Below are 13,929 nucleotides of genomic sequence, written 5' to 3' on the forward strand. Positions count from 1 at the left end.
GTCTATATCACAGCCTGTCAGTTTATTTACAAGAACAGAATGCGATACTGTATTGAAGGCCTTCTTAAAGTCTAGGTAAATGACATCACCTTGACTCCTGTGTCTAAGCATTTTGTGACTTGTTCATAAAAAGAAATAAGGTTACTCAGGCAGTATCTACCTGCAATGAATCCATGCTGATTTCCTTTCAGCATTATTTCCTGGGCTGGGCTCCCACAAATGTGATCCTTAATGATTTTTTCCAGAATCTTCCCGAGGATAGAGGTGAGACTAACTGGCCAATAGTTTCCCAGTTCCTCCCTCCTCCCCTTCTTGAAAATAGGGGCCACTCTGGCACTTTTCCAGTCCTCTGGGACCTGACCAGAGCACCATGAGTGCTCGAACAGCTGTGCCAGCAGCTCTGCTATGACACTGGCCAATTCCTTCAGCACCCTTGGATGAAGTTCATTTGGCCTGCTGATTTGAGCACATCCAGCCCCTCCAAGTGCCCCTTCACTAAGTCTGCATTAGCAGTTAGTGGGCTGGTGTCCCTCCTGTGTCTTCCCTACACGCTTCAGCATGCCCCCCGCCATTGGTCCTCTTTCTTAGGCTCTTGGTCTGGCTCCTCTGCCTCCTCTTTGTTATCTCCCCCATCCACTGCACCTGGTCCTTCACACCTGTGCTGGTTGGAGCCTTGCCATGGGTCCTGCCCACATGCTAAGAGTGCTTGGGCTCTGCTGACTGTCCTTGGTTTATGGTTTATAGGTGGCTGATTTCCGAGAGCAGTTGCTGTCGTGTGCTGGCATTGATGCTGACAGGGTGGTGGAGTTCTCCTGTGGTAAGTGTCAGTGGAGGGCACCTGACTTCTCTGGAACGCTAGTTTTACTGCAGTGGTGTTCAGTGCCACTGACTTGGGCGTTTCTTTCTAGTGACCAGAAAGAATATCTTGCCTGGAAGTTGTAGATTGTGGGAGCCAGATTCCTCTTCCCTTCTGGCTGAGTTGGATGTTGTGACCCTGACTAGCATTAGCCAGTAGAGTAGGCTTTCTGCAAAAAAAGCTGGGGGCTGATTGTGACCATCTAAGGCTGATGTGACTCATGAGCTCTGAGGGCCTTGTGCTAAACCTGCTTAGACTTCCCCAGACCAAGAGATCAATGGGTAGTGGTGCCATTACGTGGTTGTGTCTTACAGTCTGGCTTTGTTTGAACAAAGCTTTCTTGCTGTCTGCTTGTTTGTCCACAGGTCATGTGATTCCTCCAGAAAACATTTTACCCATAATCCTCTGCAGTGGACCATCCAACCAGCAGCTAGAGTTCACATATCAGAAGAGAGACCAGCCTCAGATGGTCAGCATTTCTGCTTTGTTCCTCCCTGGTTTTCTGTTTAATTCACATGGTTTGATGTTCCAAGGGGATAAAGGGAAGAATTCAGGAGCTTCAAGGGTAGGGCAGGGCTTGGGGATAATTAGCTCAAATAATCTTTAATAATTCACAGTTCTTTACTTCCTGGGCCCACTGCCTCACCAGAAACCTCTTACTCACAAGTCCATACTCAACAACACAACCTTCACATAGTCCGCAAAGGGTGCATTCACAGTCCTTAAAGGGTCTCTCAGACCCTGACAGGGTGCCTCCCACTGTCTTGTTGCTTTTTTCCCACACGGCAGTCATCCTCCTCTTCCTCAGGGTGAATTCCCTGTCATGGTATTGCTGCTTTCAATTTCACAGCCCTAGGTCTCTTCCCAGACCCCAAGAGTCCCTGGCTTGGCATTGTAGCTGCTGGCCAAGCAACCTTTTGACTGTCTGACTCTGCTCTCTCTGTTTGGCTGTATCTGTCCCTCATTCTCTGTTTCTCACTTTCTGTTACCGAATTCTCAGCTCTCAGTTCTCATTCTCTGGTTCCTTTCCCCAGGAGCCTAACTACCTCTCTCTTTGCATCTCTCGCTGTGTCCCCCTGGTAGAATTTCCTTTAGTTCCCTTCCCTTGGGAGCCTTTTAGCTTCTTGTGGCTAGCCAGTCATTCACTTCAGCTGGCCCAGTCTGCTGAGGCAGCCTGCAATCAGTGTCTACTGCCTGCAGGGGGGCTGTAGCCTTTGCAAGCCACCAGAGCGCTATAGTCGAGTGTGTGCAGTCTGCTGCAATCCTTTGTCAGCCACCCTGCTACAAGGGCGTTCCAGAAGAGTGCAGACTGGTAGGGAGGATCCCATTCAAGGGTTTCAGGAGCAGTCAGACTGCAAAGTGAAGCAAACGTGATTTACTTTCCAATGTGTAGGCACATCACAGAGTGGGGAGATGAGTGCTTTATTCTGCTGTGATGTGGTCATACTGCTGTGGGAGTGACATGTTTTGGGTGTGTTACATGAGTGTTGCAACGATGCAAGATTGTGGTGTGACAACTGTGGAGAGTGATGTACACATAGTGCATGTGGTAACTATAGAAGTTTCTCCAGTCTTTGTCTTAGAGGGGGTAGTAGAAGTGCACCATCAGACTCCAGGCCTAGTTGGTCCTTGTTGACTGCCAGCCGATATGGAGTTACCTCTGTCATTCCGCATGGACACATGCCCACTAGGAAATGGACCAACATCTCCCCACACAATTCATAAAGCTGCCTTTGCTTTGCAGCTACCACTCGGACTAGGGTTCACAAAGGGAGGCCAGGTAATGAAGCTGCATGTTCATTCCTGGCCCCTTGAGTCGGGCAGTCCCTCTATGGAGTTTTCTCAGAAGTAGTACATTTTACACGGATTTTTTTTTTTTAATCTGGAAGTAGCCATTGGAAGTTACAGCTTGTCAGTGAGAATTGCATGTCCTCTGGCAGGGGTGGGACTCTGGGATTAGACTTGTATTTACCGGAGCTTGCACTGAGTGTGACGTGGCCATTCTTCTCTCTCAGATGGATGAGGCGGGTCGAATCCTTTGTAACCTGTGCAATGTGGTCCCTGGTGGCGTGGTGTGCTTCTTTCCTTCCTATGAGTATGAGAAGCAGGTGTACACGCACTGGGAAGGAACAGGGCTTCTCACCCGGTTGGCTACTAAGAAGAAGGTAATTGTGATGCTGGGGGCGGTTAGTACTTTAAATGGAGGTTTCAAAAGTCAAACAATTATCTGCACATTACAGGCCTGCCTCTTGGAGTTGTTCTCATACCCTGCACAGCGGAGCAGAGCAGATGTTTATCTAGCCAATCCCTCCAGTAATGAATAAATGATACTTCCCGGGCGGCTGATCACCGAGCTGGGATCTAATTTAGATTAAATGCTGCTGTATGGCTTCTGTGAGCACTGATACCTTGCAGTGGTCATGTGGGGAGACAGCACTTGCCCTCAGTTGCCAGCCAACAGTGCTGCCCAATTCCCTTGCTGGGAGAGGCAGGTTCAGTTTTTACAGGGGATTTGCTTTTGCCAGACTTGGCTGTGCATCCCCTGAACAGGGAATAGTGTGATTGTCTTAGGCTCAGTTGTACATCACCAATTACGTAAGTTTGCAGCCCTCCATGGAATCTCTTGGGAGGAGGTATGGATTATCTGGGTCAAGTGTGGGGCAGATAACTGAAATTTGGAGTTCTAGTCCTGATTGTGTGTTACCTCTATCAAGGCATGTGATATTTGTGGTTCTCTTCTGCAAAATGATGGTGATGCTTGCCTACATCTTTCAACTAATGTGAAGTGTTCTGAGATCTTCAAAAGTAAGATGCTACAGTCATTGCAAAGCACTTAGTATGCAGCCATTGGAGAAGGTTTAGATTACACATCTGTCTTAGGCAGGTCTTAAGATGTGTTATAGAAGAAGGAAGGAATAGATACAACAGTGGTTACCTGTCCTGCCCTACATTGTTCCCCAAGCTGTCCTAAGCTTTCCCTGTGCTGCTTGGGTGGAGGCAGGGACCCAGCAGAACTTAATTATGGAAGTTCATACTGTCTTTAGGTTGTGTTGAAATGTGGTGAGGCTTTTGTAGGGTAAGTGTTGCTCTTGAAATTACCAATCAACTTCACACTGCTTTGGCTTAGACATGTTGACATGCAGGCTGGGTGCTAGCTCCTCTTCCGTTGATGCACCAGGACTGCGTGGCCAATTCTATTCCTCTGCTGGTTACTGTAACCCCACAGTATCTTTTGAAACGACTTTAATGGGGACCAAATGGTTTTCTTGGCATCTTGGAAGAGTTATATGACATTCATGCAACCTTTTGTGTTTTGAAACTTTGGGAATTGCTCTTGCAGCTCTCAGCAAATTAGATTGGAGTTTTCAAAGTGCTTTGGTAGGAAATGTAAATGTCTTTGAGCTTTCTACACACACAAGCATCACATCACAGAATGAGATCAGAGTTGTCTTCTATATGACTGGTAATATCACAGCTGTATTGCATACGATCGTGTAGAGTGCTTTATTTAAATTGATGATTTTAATGTTTTAAATAATCCATCTTAATCTTGTTTCTTATTTGCAATTATAGTTATTTTTCTAATGAAAGACCTGATTCTCATTGGAGGAAACATATTTAAGCAGCTTTCTCACTTAACTTACATTTATTCAGATTCTTAATTTTAGTATTTTTTTATTATTTGTGATTTGTGTGGAGTTGGACTTGGATGGAAACTGAAACTCAATTAAACATACAAACTCAGTATTTTAAAATTGTTTTATTTAATAAGAAAACAGTTCATCAAACCATGGTTTACATTGAAAAGGAAACAAAGGAAGCATTATCTGTCATCAGTGAATAGTGTTTCTAGCACTATGTCCTTCAAGATTTTAGAGCTAGTAAATCTCATCCTCCCTTACCTCATTTTTGTCATAGATTTTGTGAGGAAAACAGGCTGTGCTGCTTTTCAGCTCCTAGTCAGGATTTCAACTTTGAATTAAGTAATCAGATAAACTGAAATCAAGGGAAAACTCTCTTTGCCACCAGTAGAAAAGACTACTGCTAATTTAGCACATCAACAAACTCTACTTCCAGATACTCTAGCACACGATGGGTTAAGTGGTGGCCCCTGGGCTACTACCCAGCTGCCACTACTCCCATCCTTCTGGCTGCATTAGCAGCTGGAGTGTCTGAGCTCCCCCTCTCTCCTCTGACTGCAGCTTTCTGTGCCTGCACCAGAACTCTGTTGGGGAGAGGAGAATAAGTCTGGGGGCATGAAGTGCAGGGGGGGTTTCAGGCATGTGGTAGCTTATGAGTGTCAGGGAGCATGGTAACACTTGTGTGGGTGCGTGGTGCTGCAGTGGGGGAGGAGGGGGCAGGTGCACAGTGCAGCAGTGGTCTGGACCTGTTGGTGTGGACACTGCTCGTGGCACAGGAATTGGTCCAGGGTGCAAGCTGCATCTGGTGCCTGTGCCAGACCAACCCTGTGATCAGGCTGGACTGGAGTCAGTATGAATGGCTGTCTGGTGGGCAGCCACATGCAGTGCGCATGCTGTGCTGGCCCTGTGCTGTGAGCAGTACCTGCAGCATCAGGTTCAGAACATGGTGCTATGTGCACCATGTGCCAGCCTGTAGCTTTGGGACTTGTGTTGCCTGCAGTGCATGGGCTGAACCCTGCCTGCAGTACAGGGGTCCGGCATGGGGTGCACGCTGCATGTGGTTTCCCCTTGCAAAGCTGTGTGTGCTGGCTGTGGCACACATGGACAGCCTGGAACCCAATCATGACCGACTCTGGAACCAGAGCTCAGGGCTAGTCTGTTGAGGCACCACATGCTGGGGCAGTGATCACAGGGCTGGGCCCAGCTTGTGCACCACTTGCAGCACAAGCCTCAAGAGTGGAGCTGGCAGGTTCTGCCTGTGAGATGGGGTAAGCATGGGGAGCACACCAAACACAGTGCCCCACTGGACCTGTTCTGCTCACTGCCTCTGGTGTGGCCAGATCCAGCAGTCTGGCCCAGAGAACATTATCCAGCCCACAGGGGCAGATGAGTTTGACACCCCTGCCCTAAGCAATACTCATACAAGGTTAGTATCAGCAGAGAGCTTTCCCTAGCTCAGAATTCTCACCTTTATGCCATGTTGCTTAGGCATTTTTACCTGAATTCCCTGAGCATAATTTCTCTTTGTCATCTTATAGGGGCACTTCTCTACACTCCACACACACTAGGGTCTAGGGGCAAGGATCCAGGCTAATGCTTCTATAACTGGAAATGCCCCTAGATGCACTGATGGTCACTGCTGCTGCTTCCATGGTGGATTTGCTAGGTCATGTGGCTGCTGAGCAGTGTGATACAAGCCTGCAGTGCTTATCTGGCAGGGCAAAGGATGGGTCACACAGCAATGTGCCCTCTGCTGGTGTTTCATTTGGTTTTGTGCTGCTGCTGGTTAAGTCCTACCTCCTAGCTTTTTGCATCTTTTTACTGCAATGAATGCATTGTGCCCTTGACAGATATTTCAAGAGCCCAAGAGAGCAAACCAGGTGGAGCAGGTGCTGGCAGAGTATGCCAAGTGCATTAAGGTAAGCAGAGCTGGCAAGGAGCTGGAGATAAAATACCCATCGCTAACATGGGTCATGTGGACTGTTGGCAGGGGCTGTGCTCTGGCTAAGGCATGGCAATTTGCTATGCTACTGATGCACAGGAGTTTCTGCCTCGGTTTCTAAGGAGTCCTTGGGTTTATTCACACAGCGCTGCAGCCAAGTGGGAGGCCACATGACAGGGGCCCTGCTGTTTTCTGTGGTTGGAGGGAAAATGAGTGAGGGAATCAATTTCTCTGATGACCTGGGAAGGTAAGTGCATGCCTTGTTTGCTGCACAGCTTAGAAGGTAGTATCTGAACAGAAGCCTCTAGTGCTGCATTTGCTTGATCTCCTAATCTAAGCAGGAAGGAGTCTAGTCAGCATGCAGGTGGGAGCCCCCCACCCCCCCCAGGATCTGTAGGCAGTGGTGTGATTGTTGGGCTAAAATCAGTGTACCCAGCTTGGTGTTGGAAAGCACTGTCTTGCGGAAGGAGCCTTTCAGCCAGAGCATAAAGCTGAGAGACCTGTCTGTGGTCATTATATTCCCAGAGTGCTTTTTATGAGGATAATGCTGTTAGGCTTGCTGTGGTAGACTAATCCCCGCACACTCCCTCTGGGTTCCCTCTGCAGTTTTCGGTTGTCAAACCGCTGCTCTTTATTGTTGCCTGTAGCTCCAGAGTTCACTGCATTTCAGAGACAGTGACGTGAACCTTCTAATTAGCTTGCATATCAGTTTGTTTTGGTGAGGCACTAATACTGCTACTGAAGGGTGCTTCTCTTTCTCTTTCCAGATGTGTGGTTATGGTGGGCATGCCGTACCCCAACATCAAGTCTCCAGAGCTTCAGGAGAAAATGGCTTGGCTTGATAAAACCATGGTAATAGTAAGCCACTGGGAGCCCATCTCAGCTGGTTCACTTGCTCACCTCTATCAAATGCCCCTCTCACAAAGAACCACCACTTTCACACAGATTTTTCTTTTTGTGATTTTGTCTATTTCCTGTGCCCACTTCTGTCATTGGGACCATGACAGGTTTCCTTCACTCTTGCTCATTATGCTCTGTAGGTGAAAGTAGGCTGGGTGGGGCTAGACCCTAGCAGAGAGCTTGTTAGGAATAGCTGATGCAACAAGCTCCAGGGGGATATGGCGGTTGTGGCCCAAGAGATGTTCATTTAAATGAACTGGCAGGGCAGCACTGCATTCCAGGATCACCATCCTCTTTCTGACTCAGTGATTCCTGCTTGTTGCCTGGTACAGACTGCATTCTGTGAAGCTGGGAACCTGGTAATCTATCACTGAAGGTAGTTCCCTCCTTCAGATGCCCTTGAGCTGGCTTGTTTTGAAATCACCTTCTCTCACTCCCTTTCCCCTTATAGTGGCCTGTCTGCTTCTGCTGCTGTGGTCACACTTCAGCTGTGTGGACCTGACTGTCTGGTCATTACATTCCCAGTGCTTTTATGAGGATGATGCTGTTAGACTTGCTGTGGTAGACTAATCCCCACTCTCCCCACCTGGATTCCTTCTGCAGATAAACTCCCATTTCCTTTTAGTAGCTTTCCTCTGTCCCCAGCAGCTGGGGACAGCTTGGCAGCACCATTCCCTAAGTCAGCCAGTCAGTGATAAAGAACACCTACCCTTCTGCCTGTCTTCTGTACTGAGCTACAACTCTTTGTTTGAAATGCATGTCTTCTACTCAGTCTTACTTATTTCTCCCCTAGGCAAAAACTGCTGGTCAGGCACCTAGCAGAATGCTGATTGAAAATCTATGCATGAAAGCAGTAAATCAGTCAATAGGTAAGAATTCATCTGTCTAGGAACTGGGTGGGGGGACCGGGATGGAGGAGCAGGCAGGGAAGCGGAGGAGCAGTAGTGGGCCGAGAGGGGCAGCAGGAAGACTTTTTGTGGCACCCGGAGAATAAATACTTGGAAGCTGGATCAAGGTTCAACACAATTAGGGGGCTCCATCCGTTACAGCCCAGCTTAGAAGATTCTTGTTCAGAGTAGTTTTGCTGATTTTGTGTCTGTCTGTGTCTGTTTCTGTGTGTGAGAGAGAGACTAGAGCCCTGAGAAATGATGGAACTGAGGTTGCTTTATTGTCTGTTCAGGGAGAGCTATTCGCCATCAGAAAGACTTTGCAAGCATCCTGCTCCTAGATCACAGGTATGCTCGCCCTGCTGTCTTCAATAAATTACCTCAGTGGATCAAGGAAAGAACACTAATCAAGACTGGCTTTGGACAAGCGTTTGCAGAATTAAGGAAGGTGAGCGTCACTTCCTCTCTACGTACCTTACATATGGAAACTCCTACTAAAGACCCATTTCCCTTTATGCACTCATCTTCCCCATGAGAAGCTTGCTCAGTGACTACCCTAGCAGATATCTTAATGTGCCTGCTTAGCCCCTCCCTACCTGCACAGAAGATAAACCTCCTTTAGGTACTGCACAGTTATGATTAGGAATGAACAATGCTCTCTTGGTTGTCTTTCTTCCTAGTTCCATCGAGAGAAGTCATGTTATAGGCCAGCATCTTCCTGAGGGGAGATTAAATGCTTCCTGCTTGTGAACCAGACAGAAAACCACAGTTTGTCATCCCTGCAGAACCAGAAGCAGTTGGAAGGTTTTCACAGGCTCCACAGTTGTACATGTTTTACTAATCTACTCTTTCCTGTTTGACATCAGTTCATTCACTATGCTTCTGGGCTGGAGAGAGTGCCTTGGTACAGCTGGCTGCCTCCACAGGGCAGCAGTGTGGTAGGGGAGAACCTTCTTCTCCTCCAGCTAGACACTGAGGGAAATGGGGATAGAAGCAAATGCGCCATCAACTTTTGCTACCACTTGGTGGTATGTTGCTGGGGTTCTTTAGTACCTGTGTTTGTTCCATAGTGTTTTGTAGTTTCAGGTTATGATTTAAATAAACATCTTCACTGAACCCAAAGCCGTGAATGCTGAGTCACTTACTCCCTACGCTTTCCAGGACTGAGGTTGGGGAAGAGTAAAGATACACCTTACATGAAATTTGGAGGTCCTATTAGTGACCAGGAGAGGGGGTTGAGAGAGTATGTAACTAGCTAACCAATCCACTCACAGGTGCTTATGCTGGTGAATGCAGTGTGTAACTTAGCAGCTTATGATGGGAAGCTGCATACAGCTGCACATTTATAACCGACAAGGGACTGAACAGCAAGAAAATGACTTTGCCATCTCTGCTTTTTAAGCACTTTTGACTATTAGCTTTACCCCTGGAGGAACTACTTTTAATGAATCCTAGGGAAAAGCAACATTCTCTGGTATCACTGTTACAGAGAGTAAAGGGAGGTGGGAAAGACTGGGCCATTATTACTAAAGGGCACAACTGGAAAGCTGGAGTTCTGGATCCAAATCCTTCTGCATATGCTAACGTTGAAATGTTGGAGAGTGGTTAGAAATCCTGGGGCCCAAAAAAGTCCAAGCATGGCTGGCACCTGGGTCTACTGCATTGTTTGCTAGCTGAAGGAACATCTTTTCTAGATTACACAATTGTTTAGACACAGCTAGCCATCACCACTTTGCTGCTCTTGCAAGGTAGGTGTAAAGCATTCACCATCTGAGTACAGTGCCTTCAAGCTAGTGTGGACAAAGTGTAGAGCTGAAGCATAGCTCTAGGCATGCCTCGCTATTCCACAAGGGAGTAAGTGAGCTCTGCTTTATGGACTGAGTATATCAGGCAGTCAGAAAACACTGCATCATTTATTTTGTTTTCCTTTGATCACACTACTTTCTCTGCAAGCAGCCCCTCCAGCTGTTCAACTTTACCTCTGCCTTTCCAGCAAACCACATTCATGCAGCTTATAGGTGAGAAAGGGTAGCTCAAAGATGACAAGGAAGAGACGGTAAATTTAGTTTAAACCCCTTTCTGTATTTGCACACCAGAATAAATGAAAAGCAAGGAAGGGGCTGCCCCCTCTTGGCTTTGTTATGAACAAGGACAGAGGCACTGCAGGGGTTGCAGCTAGGAAAACCTACACCTGTCAGGCTGTAGCTCTCAGAAAAGTTCAGAGGTGAGGAAGCCCTTGCCCTACTCTTGCCCTTCTATAGAGCAAAAGAGAATACCCCATCTTAAGGTTTATGCAAGTGTATTAAATCTTTTATATGCTTGGTTTTTCAGGAGCTGGACTCTACCTTCCCCTACAGCATAGTGTTCAGGCAAACCCAGCTCTGAAGTGGGCACAAAGTGAAGATTAGACACAATGAGCCAGTACTGAGAGGAACTCTAGGTCCCATCTAATTAGCCCCAGAGGGAGAAACAGCTGCTCATTAGAAGTTAGCTGTAGACACTTTGCTGTAGTTACTTCATCCTTTTCTACCCCTATTCCAGCTTTCAGACTCTTGCTTAAGCTCTGAGAAAACCCTCAGGTGTACTGTACCTGGCCCACTTAGCACCTCCAGTCTCTCTGCATTGGCTAGACTAGTCTAGAAAATGCATGCTGTTCACTAGCTCTGCCAAAGAGACTAATGGTGGACAGCTGGGCTTTCCCTGGAAATATTAATCTCCTCGAGTAGAATAGAGAAGAGGCTGCTGTGCATTTGTTCCTGGAGTTATGGTATGATGCACGTAGAAACCATTTGTACTAATAGGAAAGAACAGCCATAGCTCCACTGCAGTTAGTTGGTTTCATAGTACCTACTTCTGTGCTGCTGCTTTCTATTTGACCCACTTTAGGACTGGGTGGTTTCAAATCCCACACATTCCCATCTATTCCCAGAACTTACACGCAAGAGCATCCAGGCAAACAATCGGCTGTCAGCAAGGGGCATGGAAAGCCAAGGGCTGTTTTGCAAGCACAGCTTTTTCAGCAAATTGGCATGCATCACATTCAGAAAGACTGAAGGCCCCTTAATAGGGAGAGATGCTCATTCTGCTTTTTGAGCATCAGCAGCACAACAGCCCTCGAGCTACAGCAGGGTTTATTGAGCAGCAGCAATGGCTGAGATGAAATGTATGATTTGGGGTGGGGAAAGCAAACAGCAGAAGTAACACTCATTGATAACTATATTCAGCAAGGGTTAGAGATGAGCAGGAACTAAGAAGAAATGACAGGGTCCTTCTGCCAATCCAGTGCCCACCCTCCAGAGGATATTTCCACAAGCTGGTCCAACTGAGGTGCTTAGCTCAGCAGTGGCCAATTCACTGATGAGTAACAGGAAATCAATCCAGGGCCTGAGGCTGCCACCATTTATGACTCCCAGTCATCTTCATCCTCACCAGGAGGCTGCTGTGGGGGCGGGAGGGGTGGTATCGTGTCTGACACACGTGCAAAGGCATTGGCAGGGCCCCCTGGAGCATCAGCATTTCCTGCAGCTGCAGGCCCCTTACCCGAAATGCCTGGGGAGGAGAAACAGCAAGATAAGTGACACGAGGTTTAGCTGAGCTAAGAGGATGAGAGCCAGAGCATCTTTGTGACCTGTACTACACAGAACTACTGCTGCCTCATCACCTGAGTGACCCAGGTGAACAAAAGTGCAAACAAAATTAACCCAGCTGTGCTGGAGCAGATAGACTCATTTAACAAGCCCCTGGGTGAAGCGGCAGTTCTTGCCTGCAATTTGCAGAGCAGCCCCAGCTCTAGGAACAGGCAACTCCAAAATGCTTCCTCCTATATTAGAATCCTCTCCTGGAGAGACCTTAAACCCTCTGCTCAGCCCCTCCTGTGTAAAGAGCAGGGACAGTAGTGCTCCCCCATTGACTGTTCAATACAATCCATGCCACCAATGCTCAGGCCTCACACACATCACAGCATCCCACTGCAGCAGCAGCCTGATGTAGGGGAAAAACTGCAGTCAGAAACAGTACATTTCCCTCTGCTCTGCTAAAGCAACCCCTCCCTGCAGTCTGGCCTACAGAGGCATTGATTGGCACAAAAACATTCATCTAAATGGCCTGCTGAACTAAGTCATCCCTCCATTTTAACGGCTACAGTAGCCACTCAGTCATTGCTGCTGCATTAAGACTAGGGAAATCAGCCTGTTGCCCCTTTCCAGAGGTAGGAAAAATACCATTGCCCACCCCTCCTCCCATGGAACAGTACCTTTGCGCCTCAGCACCAGTTTGTTGAAGAGGTCTGACATCAAGTCCCCACCTTGTCCCGTAGCTCTCACTGAAACAGCAAAAAAACCCCATGGATGAGGCTGGGGAGACTGAACCCTTGTTCTGCTACTTCCGGTACATGCTACAGCTAAGGGACTAATGGCAGGTTATAAAGCTTGCACACGAGCTCCCCTGCCTGGATCAGAACCTCCCACCCTTTACCTGCCTCAACTGGAATATAGTATGGTGCTGTAGGGTACATTTGAGCTGCCTGGCAGAATAGCAGGACATGATAAAGACCAGGACTAACCTTGCACTGGGATCCTGCCATTAACAGTACTGCTTTCAGATGAAATCCTTGCCCCTCATTTCAGTCAGAGTACAAGGTCTCAGCACCCCAGCCCTTCCACGGAAACCAGCGTGGAGCAACTCAGAGGGAAGAAAATGCTAGTATTTGAGCAGGTTGGCTGGAACTGGAGCAAGTCAGTCCACTGAACACAACTCACTCATGTCCTAGCACCTCTACTGGCCTCCCGAGACAGCCAGCCCTGAACTACCTTCAGTGCAAGTTCATGTAAAACTCTTCAACTGCTGCCATCCTAGGGAGAATCCCCACTCTGGAGCTCTAATGCATTTCTACAAGCGAGGGGTTAACAAGTTCACAGAGCTGCATCCAAATGTAAAACAGACTCCCCAGCATGTGGGGAGAGATGCAGTCCCTCTGCTTTGAGTTCCTACAAGCTGCTGGGAGCATGGGATGCCTGCCACATGGCTTTGTGTCTCAGCATTTGCAGAGGTTCCTTTCACTTTTGTACCCCTGATGCCTCCATGAATATCTAGCTGGGGAGGGGAAGAGAGGGCTCCCACCAATGTGCAGGCACCCAGGTACCTTGCTCTTGCTCCTTCTGCTTCTTCTTCTCCAGCTTTCTCTCCTTGACACTCCGTAGATTGGCTTTTCCAATGCCCCCAGCCTGACGGATGGACTCCAGAAGAGTGGCCCGGCCAGTTGAGGGGTTCACAACTTCCTTTGGAGCCCCCTGGACTGCAGCTGCAGTGAGAGGAAGAACAGGTGTCTGACTACAGGAATGGATGCCACCTATGCCGTAAGAGTCCAGGGTTTCTGATCCCAAGCTGGTCAGAAACTATCCTCCATCAGCTGCAACATGCAACTCAGCCTGCTCTTTTGGGGCTGTCTGAACTAAGCTACAGGCTGCAGGTAGCCCATGCCTGTATGGAGCAGCATCTCCTGTTTGCAGAATGAGGAACTGAAGAGATAAACTCCTAGCCAGAGAAAACCATAGGAAAATCTGTCCCAGATGCCTCTCTCCTTACCTGCAGGCACTGTACTGCTGCTTTCCTCGCTTGCTGCCTTAGGTGATTTGGAAAGGGCTGCAGGCTGGGGCAGAGGAGGTGGAGGGGGTGCAGTAGCTGGCATAACAGGAGGTGGGGGAG

At 48.1% G+C, this 13,929-nt stretch overlaps 2 protein-coding genes across 7 annotated transcripts in view; one reads left to right on the forward strand and one right to left on the reverse strand.

Annotated features, from left to right (window-relative positions):
• The window catches only part of DDX11 (DEAD/H-box helicase 11), a 33,200-nt gene extending 23,852 nt beyond the window's left edge, over positions 1 to 9,348 (forward strand). For 3 of the 6 annotated variants that reach the window (XM_019515490.1, XM_019515492.1, XM_019515491.1), the window contains exons 18-26: positions 745 to 817; positions 1,222 to 1,325; positions 2,872 to 3,021; positions 6,348 to 6,416; positions 6,586 to 6,686; positions 7,207 to 7,291; positions 8,133 to 8,208; positions 8,520 to 8,674; positions 8,907 to 9,348. In XM_019515490.1, the coding sequence (XP_019371035.1) occupies positions 745 to 817; positions 1,222 to 1,325; positions 2,872 to 3,021; positions 6,348 to 6,416; positions 6,586 to 6,686; positions 7,207 to 7,291; positions 8,133 to 8,208; positions 8,520 to 8,674; positions 8,907 to 8,948 (855 nt within the window). In that variant the 3' untranslated portion in view covers positions 8,949 to 9,348. Of the gene's footprint in view, positions 1 to 744; positions 818 to 1,221; positions 1,326 to 2,871; positions 3,022 to 6,347; positions 6,417 to 6,585; positions 6,687 to 7,206; positions 7,292 to 8,132; positions 8,209 to 8,519 lie in introns of all 6 variants that reach the window. The other 3 variants (XM_019515488.1, XM_019515489.1, XM_019515487.1) reach the window with 1 other exon arrangement.
• A 772-nt stretch (positions 9,349 to 10,120) lies between these two features.
• WASHC1 (WASH complex subunit 1) overlaps positions 10,121 to 13,929 on the reverse strand; it is a 74,147-nt gene continuing 70,338 nt past the window's right edge. Inside the window, exons 9-12 of the mRNA XM_019515497.1 lie at positions 13,810 to 13,929; positions 13,367 to 13,525; positions 12,479 to 12,547; positions 10,121 to 11,775 (exon numbers count right to left, since the gene is read on the reverse strand). The exon at positions 13,810 to 13,929 is cut by the window's right edge and continues 17 nt beyond it. Coding sequence (XP_019371042.1) covers positions 11,627 to 11,775; positions 12,479 to 12,547; positions 13,367 to 13,525; positions 13,810 to 13,929 — 497 coding nt within the window. The 3' untranslated portion in view covers positions 10,121 to 11,626. The remainder of the gene's footprint in view (positions 11,776 to 12,478; positions 12,548 to 13,366; positions 13,526 to 13,809) is intronic.

The sequence above is a fragment of the Gavialis gangeticus genome, unplaced genomic scaffold (assembly GCF_001723915.1).
Source record: "Gavialis gangeticus isolate Ggan-Ray unplaced genomic scaffold, GavGan_comp1, whole genome shotgun sequence".
Taxonomy (NCBI): domain Eukaryota; kingdom Metazoa; phylum Chordata; order Crocodylia; family Gavialidae; genus Gavialis; species Gavialis gangeticus.